Here is a 16,969-nt window from a genome sequence, read left to right as displayed (position 1 = left end):
TTGAGTATATGGATATTGATGGAAATGTACATCGCTAGAAAACAAAGAAATATGTATGCCGAAGTTAAAAATATTGATAATGTAATACTCTATATTCAGTATAGATGTAATACTACCATTGTTTTTCCTTTATTAGTCTTTTGCACTTTTCAAAAAATTGTACAGAATTTATTTGTATTTCAAATTTAAACCAGATGCTCCGCAAGGCGCAGATTTATGCGACCACAGAGGTTGAACCCTGAACAGTTGGGGCAAGTATGGACACAACATTTAATATGACAGGTGCCACATGTGGAGCAGGATCTGCTTACCCTTCCAGAGCACCTAAGATCACCCCTAGTTTTTGGTGGGGTTGGTGGGGTTTATTCTTTAGTTTTCTATGTTGTATCATGTGTACTATTGTTTGTCTGTTTTTCTTTTTTAATTTTTAGTCATGGCGTTGTCAGTTTATTTTAGATTTATGAGTTTGACTGTCCCTTTGGTATCTTTCGTCCCTCTTTTAAGCTTGATACAGCTCTGAATTTGGATTGTGATTAAAAAGCTGACATAATATAGGTTTCTGACACAGAATGAATGTGGTCTAAGAACTTAAAAACTTTAAAATTTTAAATTGGACATTTACCTATCATGGTCCAATATCCAAAATCTAAATACATGGTTAGATTCAACATATCATAGAAACCAAAGAACTCAATTTTTGATGAAATCAAATAATGTTCAATTTTAGACCCTTTAGACCTCAATGTGGACCAATTTGTTAACCGGGCCCAAATATTAAAATTCTAAATACATGGTTTAGATTCAGCATATTGAAGAACCCCTTATATTCAATTTTTGTTTAAATTAAACAAAGTTTATTATTTTGGACCTCCATTTTGACCAACTTGAAAACTGGGCCCATAATCAAAATTCTAAGTAAATGTTTAGATTCAGCATATCAAAGAACCCAAAGAATTCAATATTTTTTTTTAAATCAAACTAACTTAAATTTTGGACTCTTTGGACCATAATGTAGACCAAATTGAAAACAGGACCAAAAATTAAGAATCTAAATATATGGTTAGATTTGCCATATCAAAGAACCCCAATAATTCATTTTTTTGATGAAATCAAACAAAAACAAAGTTTTATTTTGGACCCTTTTGACCCCTAATTCCTAAACTGTTGGGACCAAAACTCCCTAAATCAATCCCAACCTTCCTTTTGTGGTCATAAACCTTGTGTTAAAATTTAATAGATTTCAATTTACTTATACTAAAGTTATTGTGCAAATAACAAGAAAAATGCTTATTTGGGACCTTTTTATGGCCCCTATTCCTAAACTGTTGAGATTAAAACTTCCTTTTGTGGTCATTAACCTTATGTTAAATTTCATAGATTTTTGTTTACTTATACTAAAGTTATTGTACGAAAACCAAGAAAAATGCTTATTTGGGCCCTTTTTGGCATTTAATTCCTAAACTGTAGGGACCAAAACTCCCAAAATCAATCCCAACCTTCCTTTTATGGTCATAAACCTTGTGTTTTAATTTCATAGATTTCTATTTGCTCATATTAAAAATATAGTGCAAAAACAAAATGTCTTGTGACAACGACGACACCAACGTCATACCAATATACAACCAGAAAATTTTCAATTTTTGCGGTCGTATAAAAAACCTGGCATCAGTAAAGTTTTATCCTGTCCGGTACTACAGACAAAATTTCACATAATGTTTCAATGCATATTTATAAGATTACAAGCATTCTGTGAGTATTGCAATACATAGTAACTGAATGAAATTCTAACTTGATCTATATAACTACATAAAATAACAAATTAATTTACCACTAAATTCTTCCAACAATTTACAATTTACTAAAGAAAAGGGAAAAATTCCAAAATGGCATTTATCAAAATACGATGTCTTTTTACAAATCTTTTAAAAAACGAGTTTTCCCTTTAAACAGAAATCTAGTAATTAATAAATTTTTCAAACAAAAATTAATTCTAGCTAGGGAAATCGCTTTGACTGAACAAGGAGAAAATCTAAAATCGTGAAAATGGCACTTAACCTGTTTCTTGTCATAATAAAACAATACATCAATAACCAGATGCTCCGCAGGGCGTAGCTTTATACGACCGCAGAGGTTGAACCCTGAACGTTTGAGGCAAGTTTGGACACAACATTCAAGCTGGATTCCGCTCTAAATTTGGATTGTGATTAAATAGTTGACACAGCATAGGTTTCTGACACAGAATGAATGTATTCAAATGAACTTAAAATTTTTGTTTTCTCTTAGAGCAATTCACTATGCTGTTGAATATTAATCCTCTCAAAAAAATGTTTGAAGAAATTTTCTTTTTATTTATGAAATTTCAAATGAGAAAAATTTAACCCAATTTTTTATTCACATCCCCCTTTCCCTTATTCCAAAACTAATTTCAATTAAAATATTCTAATGGAGTTTGCAACAATTACTACTCATTTAAATACATGATGTAAAAAAACTGCTTGTTATCACTGAATGGTAAAGAATATTTAAATTTATCAGTTGGTAGTAAAAAGTGAATATACATTGTATATTGTATATAACAAAGATTTAAGTTGATTCTGGACAAAGAAAGATAACTCCAATTAAAAAAAATTCTTGCAGATATTTCTTGCTTACTATACTAGACAAAGAAAGATAACTCTTAATTAAAAAAAAATTTGCTATTTCACAATATTGTGAAATTAGATATTTCTTGCCATTGCACAATACTGTGCAATTGAAAAGACTTGCTATTGCACAATACTTAATATAATAATTTTAGATCCTGATTTGGACCAACTTGAAAACTGGGCCCATAATCAAAAATCTAAGTACATGTTTAGATTCAGCATATCAAAGAGGCCCAAGAATTTATTTTTTGTTAAAATCAAACTTAGTTTAATTTTGGACCCTTTGCACTTTAATTTAGACCAATTTTAAAACTGGACCAAAAATTAAGAATCTACATACACAGTTAGATTTGGCATATCAAAGAACCCCAATTATTCAATTTTTGATGAAATCAAACAATGTTTAATTTTGGACCCCGATTTGGGCCAACTTGAAAACTGGGCCAATTATCAAAAATCTAAGTACATTTTTAGATTCAGCATATCAAAGAACCCCAAGGTTTCAATTTTTGTTAAAATCAAACTAAGTTTAATTTTGGACCCTTTGGACCTTAATGTAGACCAATTTGAAAACGGGACCAAAAATTAAGAATCTACATACACAGTTAGATTCGGCATATTAAAGAACCCCAATTATTCAATTTTGATGAAATCAAACAAAGTTTAATTTTGGACCCTTTGGGCCCCTTTTTCCTTAACTGTTGGGACCAAAACTTCCAAAATCAATACCAACCTTCCTTTTATAGTCATAAACCTTGTGTTTAAATTTCATAGATTTCTATTCACTTATACTAACGCTATGGTGCGAAAACCAAGAAAAATGCTTATTTGGGTCCCTTTTTGGCCCCTAATTCCTAAACTGTTGGGACCGAAACTCCCAAAATCAATACCAACCTTCCTTTTGTGGTCATAAACATTGTGTTTAAATTTCATTGATTTCTATTTCCTTTAACTAAAGTTATTGTGGGAAAACCAAGAATAATGCTTATTTGGGCCCTTTTTGGCCCCTAATTCCTAAACTGTTGAAAATAAAACTCCCAAAATCAATCCCAACCTTTATTTTGTGGTTATAAACCTTGTGTCAAAATTTCATAGATTTCTATTTACGTAAACTAAAGTTAAAGTGCGAAAACCAAGAAAATGCTTATTTGGGCCCTTTTTGGCCCCTAATTCCTAAAATGTTGGGACCAAAACTCCCAAAATCAATACCAGCCTTCCTTTTATGGTCATAAACCTTGTGTTAAAATTTCATAGATTTCTATTCACTTTTACTAAAGTTAGAGTGCGAAAACTAAAAGTATTCGGACGACGACGACGACGACGACGACGACGACTCCAACGTGATAGCAATATACGACGAAAATTTTTTCAAAATTTGCGGTCGTATAAAAATCAAATCAATATCTTCAAACATGAAGAAAAAAAGTCTGGATACCTAATTTGCCAGACTGACTCATGGACAGAGGGACAGAGTGCAAACCTAAAGTCCTCTTCAACTTTGTCACTGAGTAAGAGACAAATAACCATCACTGGAAGTTAACCAATCCAATTTCCATCCCTTTCTTTCCTGAGGACAGGCTGAAGTACCCATGTAACCTGATCAAGTTGCCAAAATACTTTATGAAATCTCCAAAATAAAGAAGAATGGTGTTTTGAAAATCACCAAATATTTATGTTTATGACTCAGAACTGCACTGATACTAAGTATGTCAAATTTGATAATATCTGTTTACAACCCTTTTTCGTATGCAATGGATGTAACATTTTCGTATGCAATGGATGTAACATACTATGATTTGGTGGTATTACACTTATACATGTATGTGGTCATATAATAATTCACAGCAACTCAAGATTCTGATTAAGATTTATTATTAGCTTTATCAAGCTTCTTCAAAGAATTGTAGGTTGATCATGTTCCTGATGTTTTTAATTTTACATAACAATGCATTGTTCATCTTATTTAAATTTATCAGCACAACAATGAAGTACAAATATGTATTATAAGCTACCTGTTATCATTAGTCACATGATCAGCTCATGCAGTTCATTAAGATTCAATGGGGAAAATATCCATGACATTGTCTTTTAATAATTTTAAGCTTGTTTTTTCAAGTCTTCTTAATTGACAAACATGATTGAAAGCTATTGAATCAAAATATTTAGTTTAAAAAACTTTTGAATGACAAAAATGAATATGTTCAATTTGAAAAAAAAATCAAAACCAAACTTCATTCTGTTTTAATAACATAATAAGGTAGACCCAAAAATTAAATTATATTTGAGAAGGCAAATCTCATTAACAACAAGATCATAAACAAAATGGTTTTAAAGAAGGCCATAAATAGTACGAGTAACACAAATTATAAAATACGTGAAAAAGTATTTATATAGGCAAAAGGGCAACATTCCAAAAACAGTGCATGTCTATATTTAGGGATTATCATCCAAATGGACATCTTTTTAAAAATATTTTCAAGGGGACATAACTCTAGTACCCTGATTGACAATTTGTATAACAACATTGGTTTTTAAAACATGTAAAAGGACATCAGGAATGAAAACTTATAAACAAACATAAAGTGATGATATTATTTTAACAATAAATTACAAACCAAACAATCTCTTGAAGCTTTGATAATGTGACAACCATATTATTCTAAAATTTGCCCTAAAACTATTGTTATACAAATTAAATACATAAAACAATGTGAGTTAATTGTTTTCTCTTCATACTTAGCAGGGTGACACAATTTATTTTCCTTTGACCCATGACCTTAGACAATGTCCTCCACCTCCGTCCCCTAGAGAAGGGAAGTCTGAGGCACTACCGTGTATAGAAGTGTGTTCCTTGTAATCTGAGGAGAGGAGCACCTGTCGACATGTCGGACAGGTCTGAAAGTTTGATGTTTGTTTCCAAGGAGCGTCGGCACTCTTACCAGAAATCCTGATCACATGACCACTTTTGTTTTTCTCCTGAATAGATTTGTAGGTGGTTAAAAGTTCTTGTTGTTTGTTTATATTCGGTAGAAGGACCAGAAGTTCAGGGAATATAATGTCAAAATTGTCCTTCCCTATCAACTGTTCACACTGTTTGTAATACTCAGTAGCATCTGTTGTTCCTTGCCGGAATGATGCAGACACAGTTTTAAACTGATCAAAGTTCTCCATGTCTTCTCCTAAATGTAACCTAATATCGCCAATCAGTTTCTGATTTCTTACTTTAGAATTCTCTGGAGCCACATAATCAAAGTTGCTCATTTCGGTCATCATCGGCATGATATTTTTCAATGTGAAAGTGCAGGACTTTTCCTCCGATGTTGAATGACCATTTTTTTGCGAGGATGTAGGCATAGCAAAGCCTGGAGGAGGTCTATTAGAGGAAGAGACATTATTGAATCCTGGTGGCTTTGCTGATGACACACTGCTGTTTGATGGCAGAGGTTTAGCGAATCCTGGTGGTGGTGCTTTGGACTGATTACTCGATCCCAGTGATGGGAAATCATCTAATTTAAGATTTTTATCATTCTGTTTTGGTACAAATCTTGGCTTGCTCTCAATAAAGGGTTTTATTTCAGTTTCGTTGCTGAGTATTGAAAATTTATTGTCATCTTCAGGGATATCTGCAGTTTTGACTTTCTTGTGAACTATTTTGAAATTTTCAGGACTTGCTGACCTATCACTTTCTTCTTTTCTGACAACCTTTGGACTTTCAACTTTGACTGGTTCCTTGTTTGTAACTTCTTTAGAACTAAATAGACTACTTGCAATACTATCTAAACTGGAACCACCAATAGGCTTTGAATCATTAATAATATCATTATCGGACGGTTTAGATTTGTCTTTCTTCTTCTTTTTCTTTTTAGAATCACTAGTATTAGAATTTTTATCATCAGTAAGAATAGGTTTAGATAATTTTGTTACATTTTCAATACTAAAATCAAAGTCATTATCTGCATCAAACCAGTCGATAGGTTTCCTTTCTTGTAAAGGCTTACTCTTCACTTTGGCAGATTTTTGTAACCAGTTCATATCTGATGCACTTGTTGACTTAGGCTGTCCTCCTAAAGATGGAAAGTCTTTTTCATCTTGAAATGCCTTATTAGATGATTTTGTTTTGTTTTTTGATGATTTTTGGTTATTAGCGGAGACATTCATAGTAACTTGTACAGGCATGGCAGCAGCTTGTTTTGTTTCTTTGGCAGTCTGTTTAGGAACCCACTTGGCTGAACCTAAAGCACTGTTGATACTGGATGATTTAGTGGGCAGTCCAGGAAAATCATCCACCACCGGTCCTTTAGAAACTGTGAACTTAGATACAGGTTTGGATACAGATTTAGAAACAGGTTGTGATTTAACAATAGGTTCTGGTTTTGATGTTTTAACATTTGCTGGTTTCTTTTCTAATGTCTCAGCAGTTTTATCTTTGGTAGATGGTTCTCCAGATAACGAGGGAAATTCTTCTGATATAAGTCTACCAACTTGAACAGATCTTTTGTTTTTCAGTGCTATTTGTTGTGCCATAGAGAAGTCTAACGCTTCAGAGTCAGAATCCTTATGATCTGAATCATCAGGCGAGTCCACACGTAAATCTTTGTTACCTAGAACAGGGAAGTTCTTAGTATTACGTAAAACTTTGACTTCTTCTTCTTCTTCCTTTTCTGGTTGTTCTTCCACTTTTTCTTTTTCTTTCATGACATCTAAAGAAGCATGAATAGCTTTCTGAACATCTTCTTCACTGTTAAAAAGAAATAAAATATAATTAAACCTCACTAAAATCTAACTGATAGTAGAATAAAAACATAAATGTGTTTTAAGATGCTGTCATATATTTAATTTCCCTTTTATTTGAGGTACCAGGTACATCTAGAGCAATCTCCCAGACAATCATGATATTTTGCATGCAACAAGAGAATTGTCATAATGATTGTTAAGTTTTTATACTATTAATCAGTAGAATGTTTATGTATATATACTACACAAAAAAAGCCCAAAACTTTTATGTAAGGCTAAAAGAATTGATTCCTCAAAACTTCCTAAGAAAAATAATATATTCTTGCAACTGAAACTTCTGTTTTATTGAAAATGTGTTCCAATTCATTTTTTTTGGGGTCAGTTTCACTCTACATTTTGATTAGGTTGTAAGTTTGTATTGACAAAAGCTAAATATGTGTTGTCTTAGTTGGTATCTTTTATTGGATGTATCTGTCTCATTTCTTTTAAGTTATCTTGTTTTGTGTATTGTTTTCTAGGTTATATATCTACCTGTTATTTACATGTGTGTATTACCTGAAGTTTCCTCTTCTATACCCTCTAGGTTCCTCATATCTTTGTCTCCCCCTGGAGCCTCTATTATTATGGAATACTTGTGTCTGTACAGGTCGAACATCTTCATAATCACCAGTATTTACACCACCTAAAATTATCAATAAAATATAAGATTGAGAATAAAATGGGGAATATTTAAAAGAGACAATATAAAAGAGAAGATATGGTATGATTGCCAATGAGACAACTATCCACAAAAGACCAAAATGACACAGACATTAATAACTATAGGTCACTGTACGGCCTTCAACAATGAGCACAGCCCATACTGCATAGTCAGCTATAATAGACCCTGTCCAAAAAATCTATGTGTTTTCTGTGTAATCATATCAATAATTCATATCAAGTATTTATTATTGTGAATATTTACAACTAACAACAAGAGATTGGTATTTGTGATTTTGTAAACTTGTAAAAGAATTATTACTAAGAAGAATTAAATTAACAGTTTTAATAAATGTGATAGATCTGTAAAAGTATCCCAAATAACAAATAGCTCAGAAATAATTAAATTTATACGTTTTACACATTATAACAAATTTTATAATCAGTTTAAAGAAATCATCAATTAAAGGATACTAAAATTTGTTAGACATGTTATAGAGCATAATATAATGTTGAAAGAATGTAAATGCCTTAAAAAATTAACATGTTGTCAGATAGATCTATCATAATTCTAATAATTGATTTGATGATGACTTACCCCTATCTCTCCTTCTCTGAGTTTCCCTCCTTGGTAACTGATAATCTATGTCTATGGTACGTAACTGTTTAGCCTGAGCTTTGGTTAGGTTATTAGCATGTTCTGCTGTTGTATGAGCCTGGAAATCTATCTTGGAACGGAAAGCATGAGTCAGACGCACCTCTACACCAGCGCAGTCTCCATCCTGACATAAATAATGCTTCTCTCCAAAATGATTCCTCAACGATTGATAGTCACTGAAAAGATGGTATATAAATAGATCAATGGTCAAAGTTTCAGTTAATCATTGTAAATCCACATCAAAAAGAAAAGTGTTTTTTTTTCTTTGCAACATAACAATAACAAAGCTTCAAGTATATATTTTTTTGTTGCCAGGATACTATATGAAATATCTACAGAAAACACTATAGTTATACATGCATGTTTTATAAAGTAATAGGGTATGTGTGAACTAGACACATTCTGAAATCTAGAAACTTTTGAATGAATTATAGGAGATTACAAAAAATGTTTGACTTACTTATAAAATTCACTACATCCCTCTGGGTCACAGAAGTGACAGAAATAATGATCTTTACGTAAATGTCTATACAACTCGTCTTTATCAAAGTATCTTTCATCACAAAATTCACAATTAGGATGACCTTTATAAGATTTATCATCTTTGTCTCCTTGACGACGATGAGTGGCTAAATCTTGACGATTATAAAACTTTCTCTCCGATGGCAATAACTGAAATAGAGTTCAAAAATTAAATTAAAACAGAGATTTTAATTGATTATTTGTTTAGCACTACTTTCATTTAACCTGAACAGATGTTGATCACTTTATTCCTTAAACATGTTAAACATAAGTAACTGTTAAACTAATAGAAAATAGCCTATACATGTTTCAATCCATCAATTAAAATAACTTGTGTACATTTTATCAGTAAGTGTAATGTTGATTTCATGGTAATTTTTACACCAATGTTTGTTTGTACAGAAATCTTATTTCAGGGCTTTTTATGGAAGACTATTATAAGTTTTGTGGTTCGCTACTGACCCCCTACGAATCCATAGAGGGTTAGTAAAATCCAAAGGGGGTGAGGCATTATAACAAATTTATCGCACGCTACACTTTTTCTGCTGAGTTTTGTTGGAAAATAAACAATGAAACACAACAACATTAATAGATGACGTCACCATTAACGCATCATGAACCCCCTATGAAATTTACTAACCCCTACAGTGTCATAGGGGGTCACCACGTGGCACATTAAACCACTCAAAGCGTGATAATTTTCCTGTGGTGCGATAAAGTCATGATAGTAGGGCAGTATGGATTTTGCTCATTGTTGAAGGCCATACTTATTAGTTGCTTACATCGTCAGGACTCTTGTGGAAAGTTGTCATATAGACTATCCTATTACTGCTCCTTTCTTATAGTTGTCTAAAGTTTCAAAACTTGTAAATGTTTACCGTTAAATGATCCACACAAAGGTTACAATAGAACAAAGTGTGTTGTTTTCTTAAATGATTCTGTAAATCTTTGAAGGATCTTTCAGGCCTGGCATGGGCACAGATCTGACAGCGATTCTCCAGAATATTATCAAAGGAGTGTTTAATATCCTCATTTTGGAAAAAGATCTTGTTCCTCCTATTTGGAATATATCCATATCTAGGAATTTCACTAAATTTTAATGCCTCCTTTATCAGATAAACCTACAATAGAAAACATAACGACTTAGTAACAACATTGTACATTTGAAAATGTATATATGCAATGAATTTCAAGATGTTAAATGTGTTAGACAATATGATACCAATCACAATTTAATAATTGGATCAAAGATGTAAAATTAATCATGTTGATTAAGCACATAATCATGCACACAATAAAAGAATATAATTTATTACAGTTATTTCTTATAATTCAATTCTACTTGTAAATTCCATTTTAAACCAGAGTAAACCATGAAAAAATGTTGATGACGTCATGGTCATATGAAAAAAAATAGGTTTATGAGCTGATAAACATAACGTCAGTCAATCAAAAGATGTGTTACATCCTAAATTAAATGATTAACTAGTATGGTAACAGAAGGTTACATGTATATAAAGATACAAACAATATAAGTCTATGAGCAATGTTGAATATGGAGAAAGACAATAATTGTTTAATGAGATTTGTGAAAACAATTAATAAAACATGTGTATATTGTATATATTTTTAATCGCACATGTTTACAGAGGTGTACATGTTCATAATGATACAAATTTGCAGTGTTAAGAGTTGACATAATACATGCATGTTTGCTAGTATGGTGCAAGTTGACTTTCTTGATAGATGGTTGTTTGTTGCTCACAACGAAGCTATTAAAGCATGAGTTCCAAATGGTAAAGGTGAAATCATCTCTTCGTAAATTTTATGGCTGACATCACGAGTTGGTTGACCTTTATGGAATAACTGTTTCACAAATGTTATCAGATATGTTCCATACGTAAATACAATTCCCTTCCCTTTCATAAATGTGACCTACCGAATTAGACTATTTACCGTGTTCGTTATCTCATAAGTAGCACAACGGGTGCCACATGTGGAGCAGGATCTGCTTACACTTCCTGAGCACCAGAGATAACCCCTAGTTTTTGGTGGGGTTCCCATTTGTCTGTTATCATGGTTATCTTCATAACACTGCTCATTTACAAGTCCCAAAGGAGCAATTTTTGAAGGGCTTGCGCAAATATGCAAGATCTTTGCTTAATCAGATTCTTTGTGAATGTTTGTTGAATTAATAAGACAGTCTGCACCAAAAACTTTTTCAACTACTAGACCGAAGACCAATATCCTGACAATTTTTTGGTTGGTCCAAACTAAGTTTTGCAAAAACTTATATAATTACTTGTCCAAATGAAATTTTACTAGTCTGGGGCATCAGACTATATACATGTAGCTACATTGTAGTAGCTATCCGTTGAACATTAAATAATATAAAAAAAATGAGCAAACCTGGGAAAAATCAGTAAAAGCATGATTTTATATCTAAAAACTTTAGGATTTTGTGGGATTGTAAGAAAAATTTACTTGTACAAGTAAATTTTTGAGAGAAAAAAGGGGAGATTATCCACACATTATATGTACTTATATATTTTTTTAATTCTTCTAGTTAATAAAATTAACTTGTACAAGTAGTACCCCTGACTGACTGTTATTGTAAAATAATGTAAAAGAACATACACACAAATATAATGAAAGAGATACACAGAGCCTGTGTAAGAAAACTGATATTATATAAATGTCAAAATGAAATCTCACCCTTCACCATCTGGTTGATTTTACTTTTAGAGAGACTAACCTGTGGTAGGTCTGTACGACATATAGGACAATAGAACTGTTCACAGAGTACACGCATTCGACATGAACACTTAAAGCAGATGACATGATCACAGCAACCAACAGCAAACACATCGATGCCCTCGTGGCAAACAGGACAGGAGGACATACGGGACTCCATTTCTTCAAAGTTTGTCAATCAGGTGATGTTACTAGATTAAAGTTAAACTAATTAAGTTTCTCTTTCAATTCTGAACAATCTAAGTTGTGTAAACTAATAGGGTTGTGCAACTTGTAAAGTCTTTTATAGAAAATTGATACCAAAAATAGAAGCAGTGACCCAGCTTTCGGTTTGATTGTGCAATATCTTACTACGTCATCAGTTGCTGTGTTCTTTTTTCTTTTTCCTTTTATTTTTTATTTAAACATTAAAAGTGAATAACTTCATTGGAACGGAAAATAAAGTTTTAAACAACTATAATCATATACATATTGATAAATAACATATTTTCTCTTCTTTCGAAAATTATAAATTAAATTATGTCTCGTATCCCGTACATGGTCCTTAATTGAAAGATAATATTACATGATCTTTATAGGGACGACATCAAAGATCAAAAGATCAATGTAAGACAAAAAAAAAATCATTCAAATAGTTTGGGGGTGGCGGTTGAACTGCTGCAATATTTGATTATCTGACATTGATTTTTACATATATCTGTATGGTTCAATCAATTTTCCCAAATTAAGTTAAGAGGGGGTCTAGAAGTCAGTGAAAACACTATGTGAATTAAGTTTTTTTTCCTTCATTGAACTTTTGATGTCGTCCCTTACATACGTTTGTTTACAAAAGTGATGTAAACAAAACATGTTTCAACATACAATGCATGTTCTAATGACGAAAATGGTGTCAAAGCATGCTAGAACACATAATATAAATATCGTAAAATAAAAAATAAAAATAATTAAACACAACAGATCATACCAACTAAGAAGAAATTTATTCTTAAAGATAATCAATTTTACACTGTTGAAAAAAACTTTAAATAACGTTTTCTTTTAGTTTTTGTAATATAATTGGTTTTGTTTTCCACCCAAAAATACGTATATATTTTTTGCTATATATGTGCTATGAGTTACCATGATTCACATCCATCTGATAACGGTTTTATATACATGTATTTTTGGCATTGCACAATGTTATGTATTTCTTAGACTTTTTACGAAGTCCGTCAACCTAAATCCGTAGGATGTGTAATGATTGATACCGACTGTTATAGCATTGTTCGTTTTTTATTGGTTGTACTTGGCTTTTAAAACACTTGTTTTCAGTAACTGGGAGTACTCTATTATCGGTGTCTTGAATAACATTTATCTAATGTTTGTTGGTTTTGATTTGTGCCTCAGACAGTGCCTTTTGGGTTGATTAAATCATTAACGACTGTTTTTCACGATGAAATTTATACGCTAATGGACAACGTTTTTATTCTCCATATTTTTAAAGAATGTTTTGATGTTTTGTTTTTGCTAGTAGCTAGATTTTGACCAAAACAAACAAATGATAGTCTTTGACGATAACATGCGACCATTTTCTTATTTCAATTTTACTTGAAAAGATTATTTTTGTATCGGTACCGAGTTTGGTAGTGCCAACTTGCACGAGTGACCATTGTTAAAATTAGAAAGAGTTTACTTGATTAGAAAGACATTAACCTTCCAAGCGTATTTAGAAACCTCTCTATCTATTTGAGAATGTTTAACCGTCTTGGGCTTTGAACTATATATGTCAGTTAACTGCGAGTACTTTCAGATCAGTACCTGAGTGTTTTTTTTATGTTGGGATCTACAAGTACCCGGCCACGTCCACTTTTTTGTCTATAGTTTTTGATTTTATAGTTCGTTCTTATGTATTGTTATACCACTATCCAAGGTTAGAGGGAGGGTTGGGGTCCCACTAACATGTCTGATCCCGTCACATTATGTATATATGTGCCTTTCTTCAATCGGGATCCTGTAATTCAGTTGTTGTCGTTTGTGTATATGTGTTACATACTTGTTTTTCGTTCATTTTTTGTAAATAAATAAGGCCGTTAGTTTTCTCGTTTAATAGCCGTACGGTGACCTATAGTTGTTAATTTCTGTGCCATTTTGGTCTCTTGTGGAGAGTTGTCTTATATTTGGCAATCATACCACTTTTTTTTTATATTGGTGCCATTCAGGGCATATACTTGTAAATTTTAGTAAAGTAAAAATCGAATGCCGCGTTAACAGGAACAAGGTATCCTTGAAATGATCTATTAAAATTACATGGAAATGACCCAATAAAATTACAGCAATCAGTCATTTTCTATGGTCTAGAGTTTTTTGTAGTCTTTTTATTATCGTTAAAAAATGCAGTTTAAAAAAATATTTTGGTGCCACTTCATGTTTTGATTTATACATTAATAATGACCTGCGGTAAAGTACTCACTTAGTAATTGGAATAATTCCGAAATTCTTAAATAGTTCAATAGATGGTTACTAATATCGTGTTCTTTAAGAATAATTCTAGCTGACCTTTTTTGCAATTTTAGTCAACTGTCAACTAAAATCTTGTTACAGTTTCCCCATACTGAACAACAGTGAATCCAAATGTGGAAGAATATACGTATACGCATTGTAAAATAGAATTCGTTCATGGTGCTTCAAGTATATTTGCATGCTTCTTTTTTATAACGCTAATGAAGAATTGAATTTTTAGCACACCTATCTGGCGCGAAGGGCCAAGTGAGCTTTTCTCATCACTTGGAGTCCGTCGTCCGTCGTCCGTCGTCGTCTTCTGTTAACTTTTACAAAATGTTCTCCTCTTAAACTTATGGATAAAATTCAACCAAACTTGGCCACAATCACCACTGGGGTGTCTAGGTAAAAATATGTGTTCGATGACCCGGCCAACCAACCAAGATGGCCGCCATGGCTCAAAATAGAACAAAGGGGTAAAATGTCAGTTTGGCTTATTACTCTGAAACCAAAGCATATAGAGCAAATCTACAGGGTAAAAATGTCAAGATCTATCTGCCCTGATATTATCAAATGAATAGGACAATCGGTTGTTTGGTTGTCGCCCCTGAATTTGTAATTTTAAGGAAATTTTGCCGTTTTGGGTTTTATCTTGAATATTATAATAAATAGAGATAAACTTAAAACAGCAACAATGTTCACCAAAGTAAGATCTACACATGAGTCAACATGACCAAAATGGTCAATTGACCCCTTAAGGATTTATTTACCTTTATAGTCAATTTTAACAATTTTTCTAAATTTTGTAAATTTTGGTATATTTTTACAAAATGTTTTCCCTATAACTACTGGGCAAAAAAAGTGCATTATAGATATATATATTGTTAATAGCAAGAGTGTTCTGTAAAGTTATATCTACAAACACATCACCATCACCAAAACACAATTTTGTCATGAATTCATCTGTGTTCTTTGCTTAATATGCTCATATACCAAGGTGAGCGACACAGGCTCTTTAGAGCCTCTGGTTTGATTATATGATTAATTTGATCATTCTAGGAAAGAGTGGCGTCAATTAAAATACCAAGGACTTTTTCACATTGACTTTCAGTAATTTGTTGGCCATTAATGGATACATTTAATGTGTTATTGCAATGTTTTGAACCTATACACATTGTTTTAGTTTTTGACACATTAACTATAGCTAAAATTTTGTTTTTATCAACACAATGAGTCATGTGACAAAAATGTTATTCCATACTTTCTTTTGTTTTTGTTAATATTTTATTTTTATTATACAATATTTTTCAATTTTATATATTTTACCAATTTGTAATAAAAAGTAATGTACTGTAATGGAGGCATTACATCAATTTTTAACTAAAGTAATCATTACATTACATGTAATTGTTATGCAGATAATGTGCATTACAAATGACTTGGCATTACATCCTAAAAAAGTAATATTACAATGCATTACAATTACAAATTACCATTACCCCAGGCCTGCCAATGACAAATATTTTCTAATACAACATTGAGTGTCTGACTTATCTTTATCAAATATAGAAATAGTGCTATCATCAGCAAAAAGATCAGTATTATGATTAGGATTCCATAAAGGCAAATCATTAATAAATATTAAGAATAATACAGGACCTATATAAAATCAGTACTCCATAAACTCAGAGATAGTACCATCACACACACACTGTAGAGAGTCATTGCACCATATTTTTTTTAAAGAAATGAGAGCGCAATGTCTCATCATATTACCGGCCAGTGTCCCTCACATCAGTTATTAGTAAAGTTCTTAAACATGTTATTCGTTCGTTCATCATGAGACATCTATAGATAACTTCAATATTCTGACAGATTGCCAACGTGATGGATTCCGCTCCAAACGATCATGGGAATCACAGCTGATATCAAAAAGCCAAGGAGTAGAAGAAAAACTGAAATCAAAGAGAGCTCAGATTGATATCATATTATTGGATTTTGCAAAGCTTTCGAAGAAGTCACAAGTTCAACACTGGTCAACGCCTATTGTACAAGCTAGGAGTTGGATTAGAGGTTTTTCCCCATTCTTTTCAAAAATTGAATTGCCTTGCAGCCTTTTTACAAATATCTGGGACTATTATAATAATCATAGTGGTAAGTATAGTCCCAGCAAATATTTGAAATATGTAAATTGAAGTTATAATTTAAGATTATATAATTATGTTATATCTGAGACTACTATATATAGTTCCCAGGTCTCTGTTTGTACTTTTAAAACACTTCGAATCAAACTCAAGTTTTCTGATCTCATCTTGACAAATGAATAGAAAACAATGTGTACTATAGCTAGTTTTCGAGCAAGTGTAATCAAAGATTTAGATAAAACCGTTAAAAAAATTGTGACCGGGATCGCTAACCGTATTTTGATGTTTCCCTGTTTATGGGGTTACACTAATGACTGGACCGAATGACAGGACCG

The 16,969-nt window shown here is 32.1% G+C and overlaps 1 protein-coding gene across 1 annotated transcript; it reads right to left on the bottom strand.

The window, feature by feature from the left end:
* Positions 1–4,494: 4,494 nt before the first annotated feature.
* LOC134725982 (E3 ubiquitin-protein ligase ZNF598-like) lies at positions 4,495–12,376 on the bottom strand. Its single transcript, XM_063590329.1, has 6 exons — positions 12,014–12,376; positions 10,137–10,379; positions 9,197–9,408; positions 8,677–8,912; positions 7,935–8,061; positions 4,495–7,383 (listed from the first exon to the last, which is right to left on the bottom strand). The coding sequence occupies exons 1-6, from the start codon at positions 12,170–12,172 to the stop codon at positions 5,400–5,402; spliced, it is 2,961 nt and encodes a 986-aa protein (XP_063446399.1). The 5' UTR covers positions 12,173–12,376; the 3' UTR covers positions 4,495–5,399.
* Between the last annotated feature and the right edge of the window lie 4,593 nt (positions 12,377–16,969).

Source organism: Mytilus trossulus, chromosome 7 (assembly GCF_036588685.1).
Source record: "Mytilus trossulus isolate FHL-02 chromosome 7, PNRI_Mtr1.1.1.hap1, whole genome shotgun sequence".
NCBI classification, from domain to species: Eukaryota; Metazoa; Mollusca; class Bivalvia; order Mytilida; family Mytilidae; genus Mytilus; species Mytilus trossulus.
This window is presented reverse-complemented; position numbering and strand designations above follow the sequence as displayed.

Coding starts and splice junctions, on each gene's coding strand:
- LOC134725982 (XM_063590329.1), bottom strand. CDS start 12,172: ATGGAGTCCCGTATGTCCTCCTGTCCTGTTTGCCACGAGGGCATCGAT. Junction 9,409..10,136: donor TTTGTGTGGATCATTTAACG/GTAAACATTTAC, acceptor ACTCTATTTCAG/TTATTGCCATCGGAGAGAAA. Junction 7,384..7,934: donor TATAGAAGAGGAAACTTCAG/GTAATACACACA, acceptor TCTTTTTAACAG/TGAAGAAGATGTTCAGAAAG.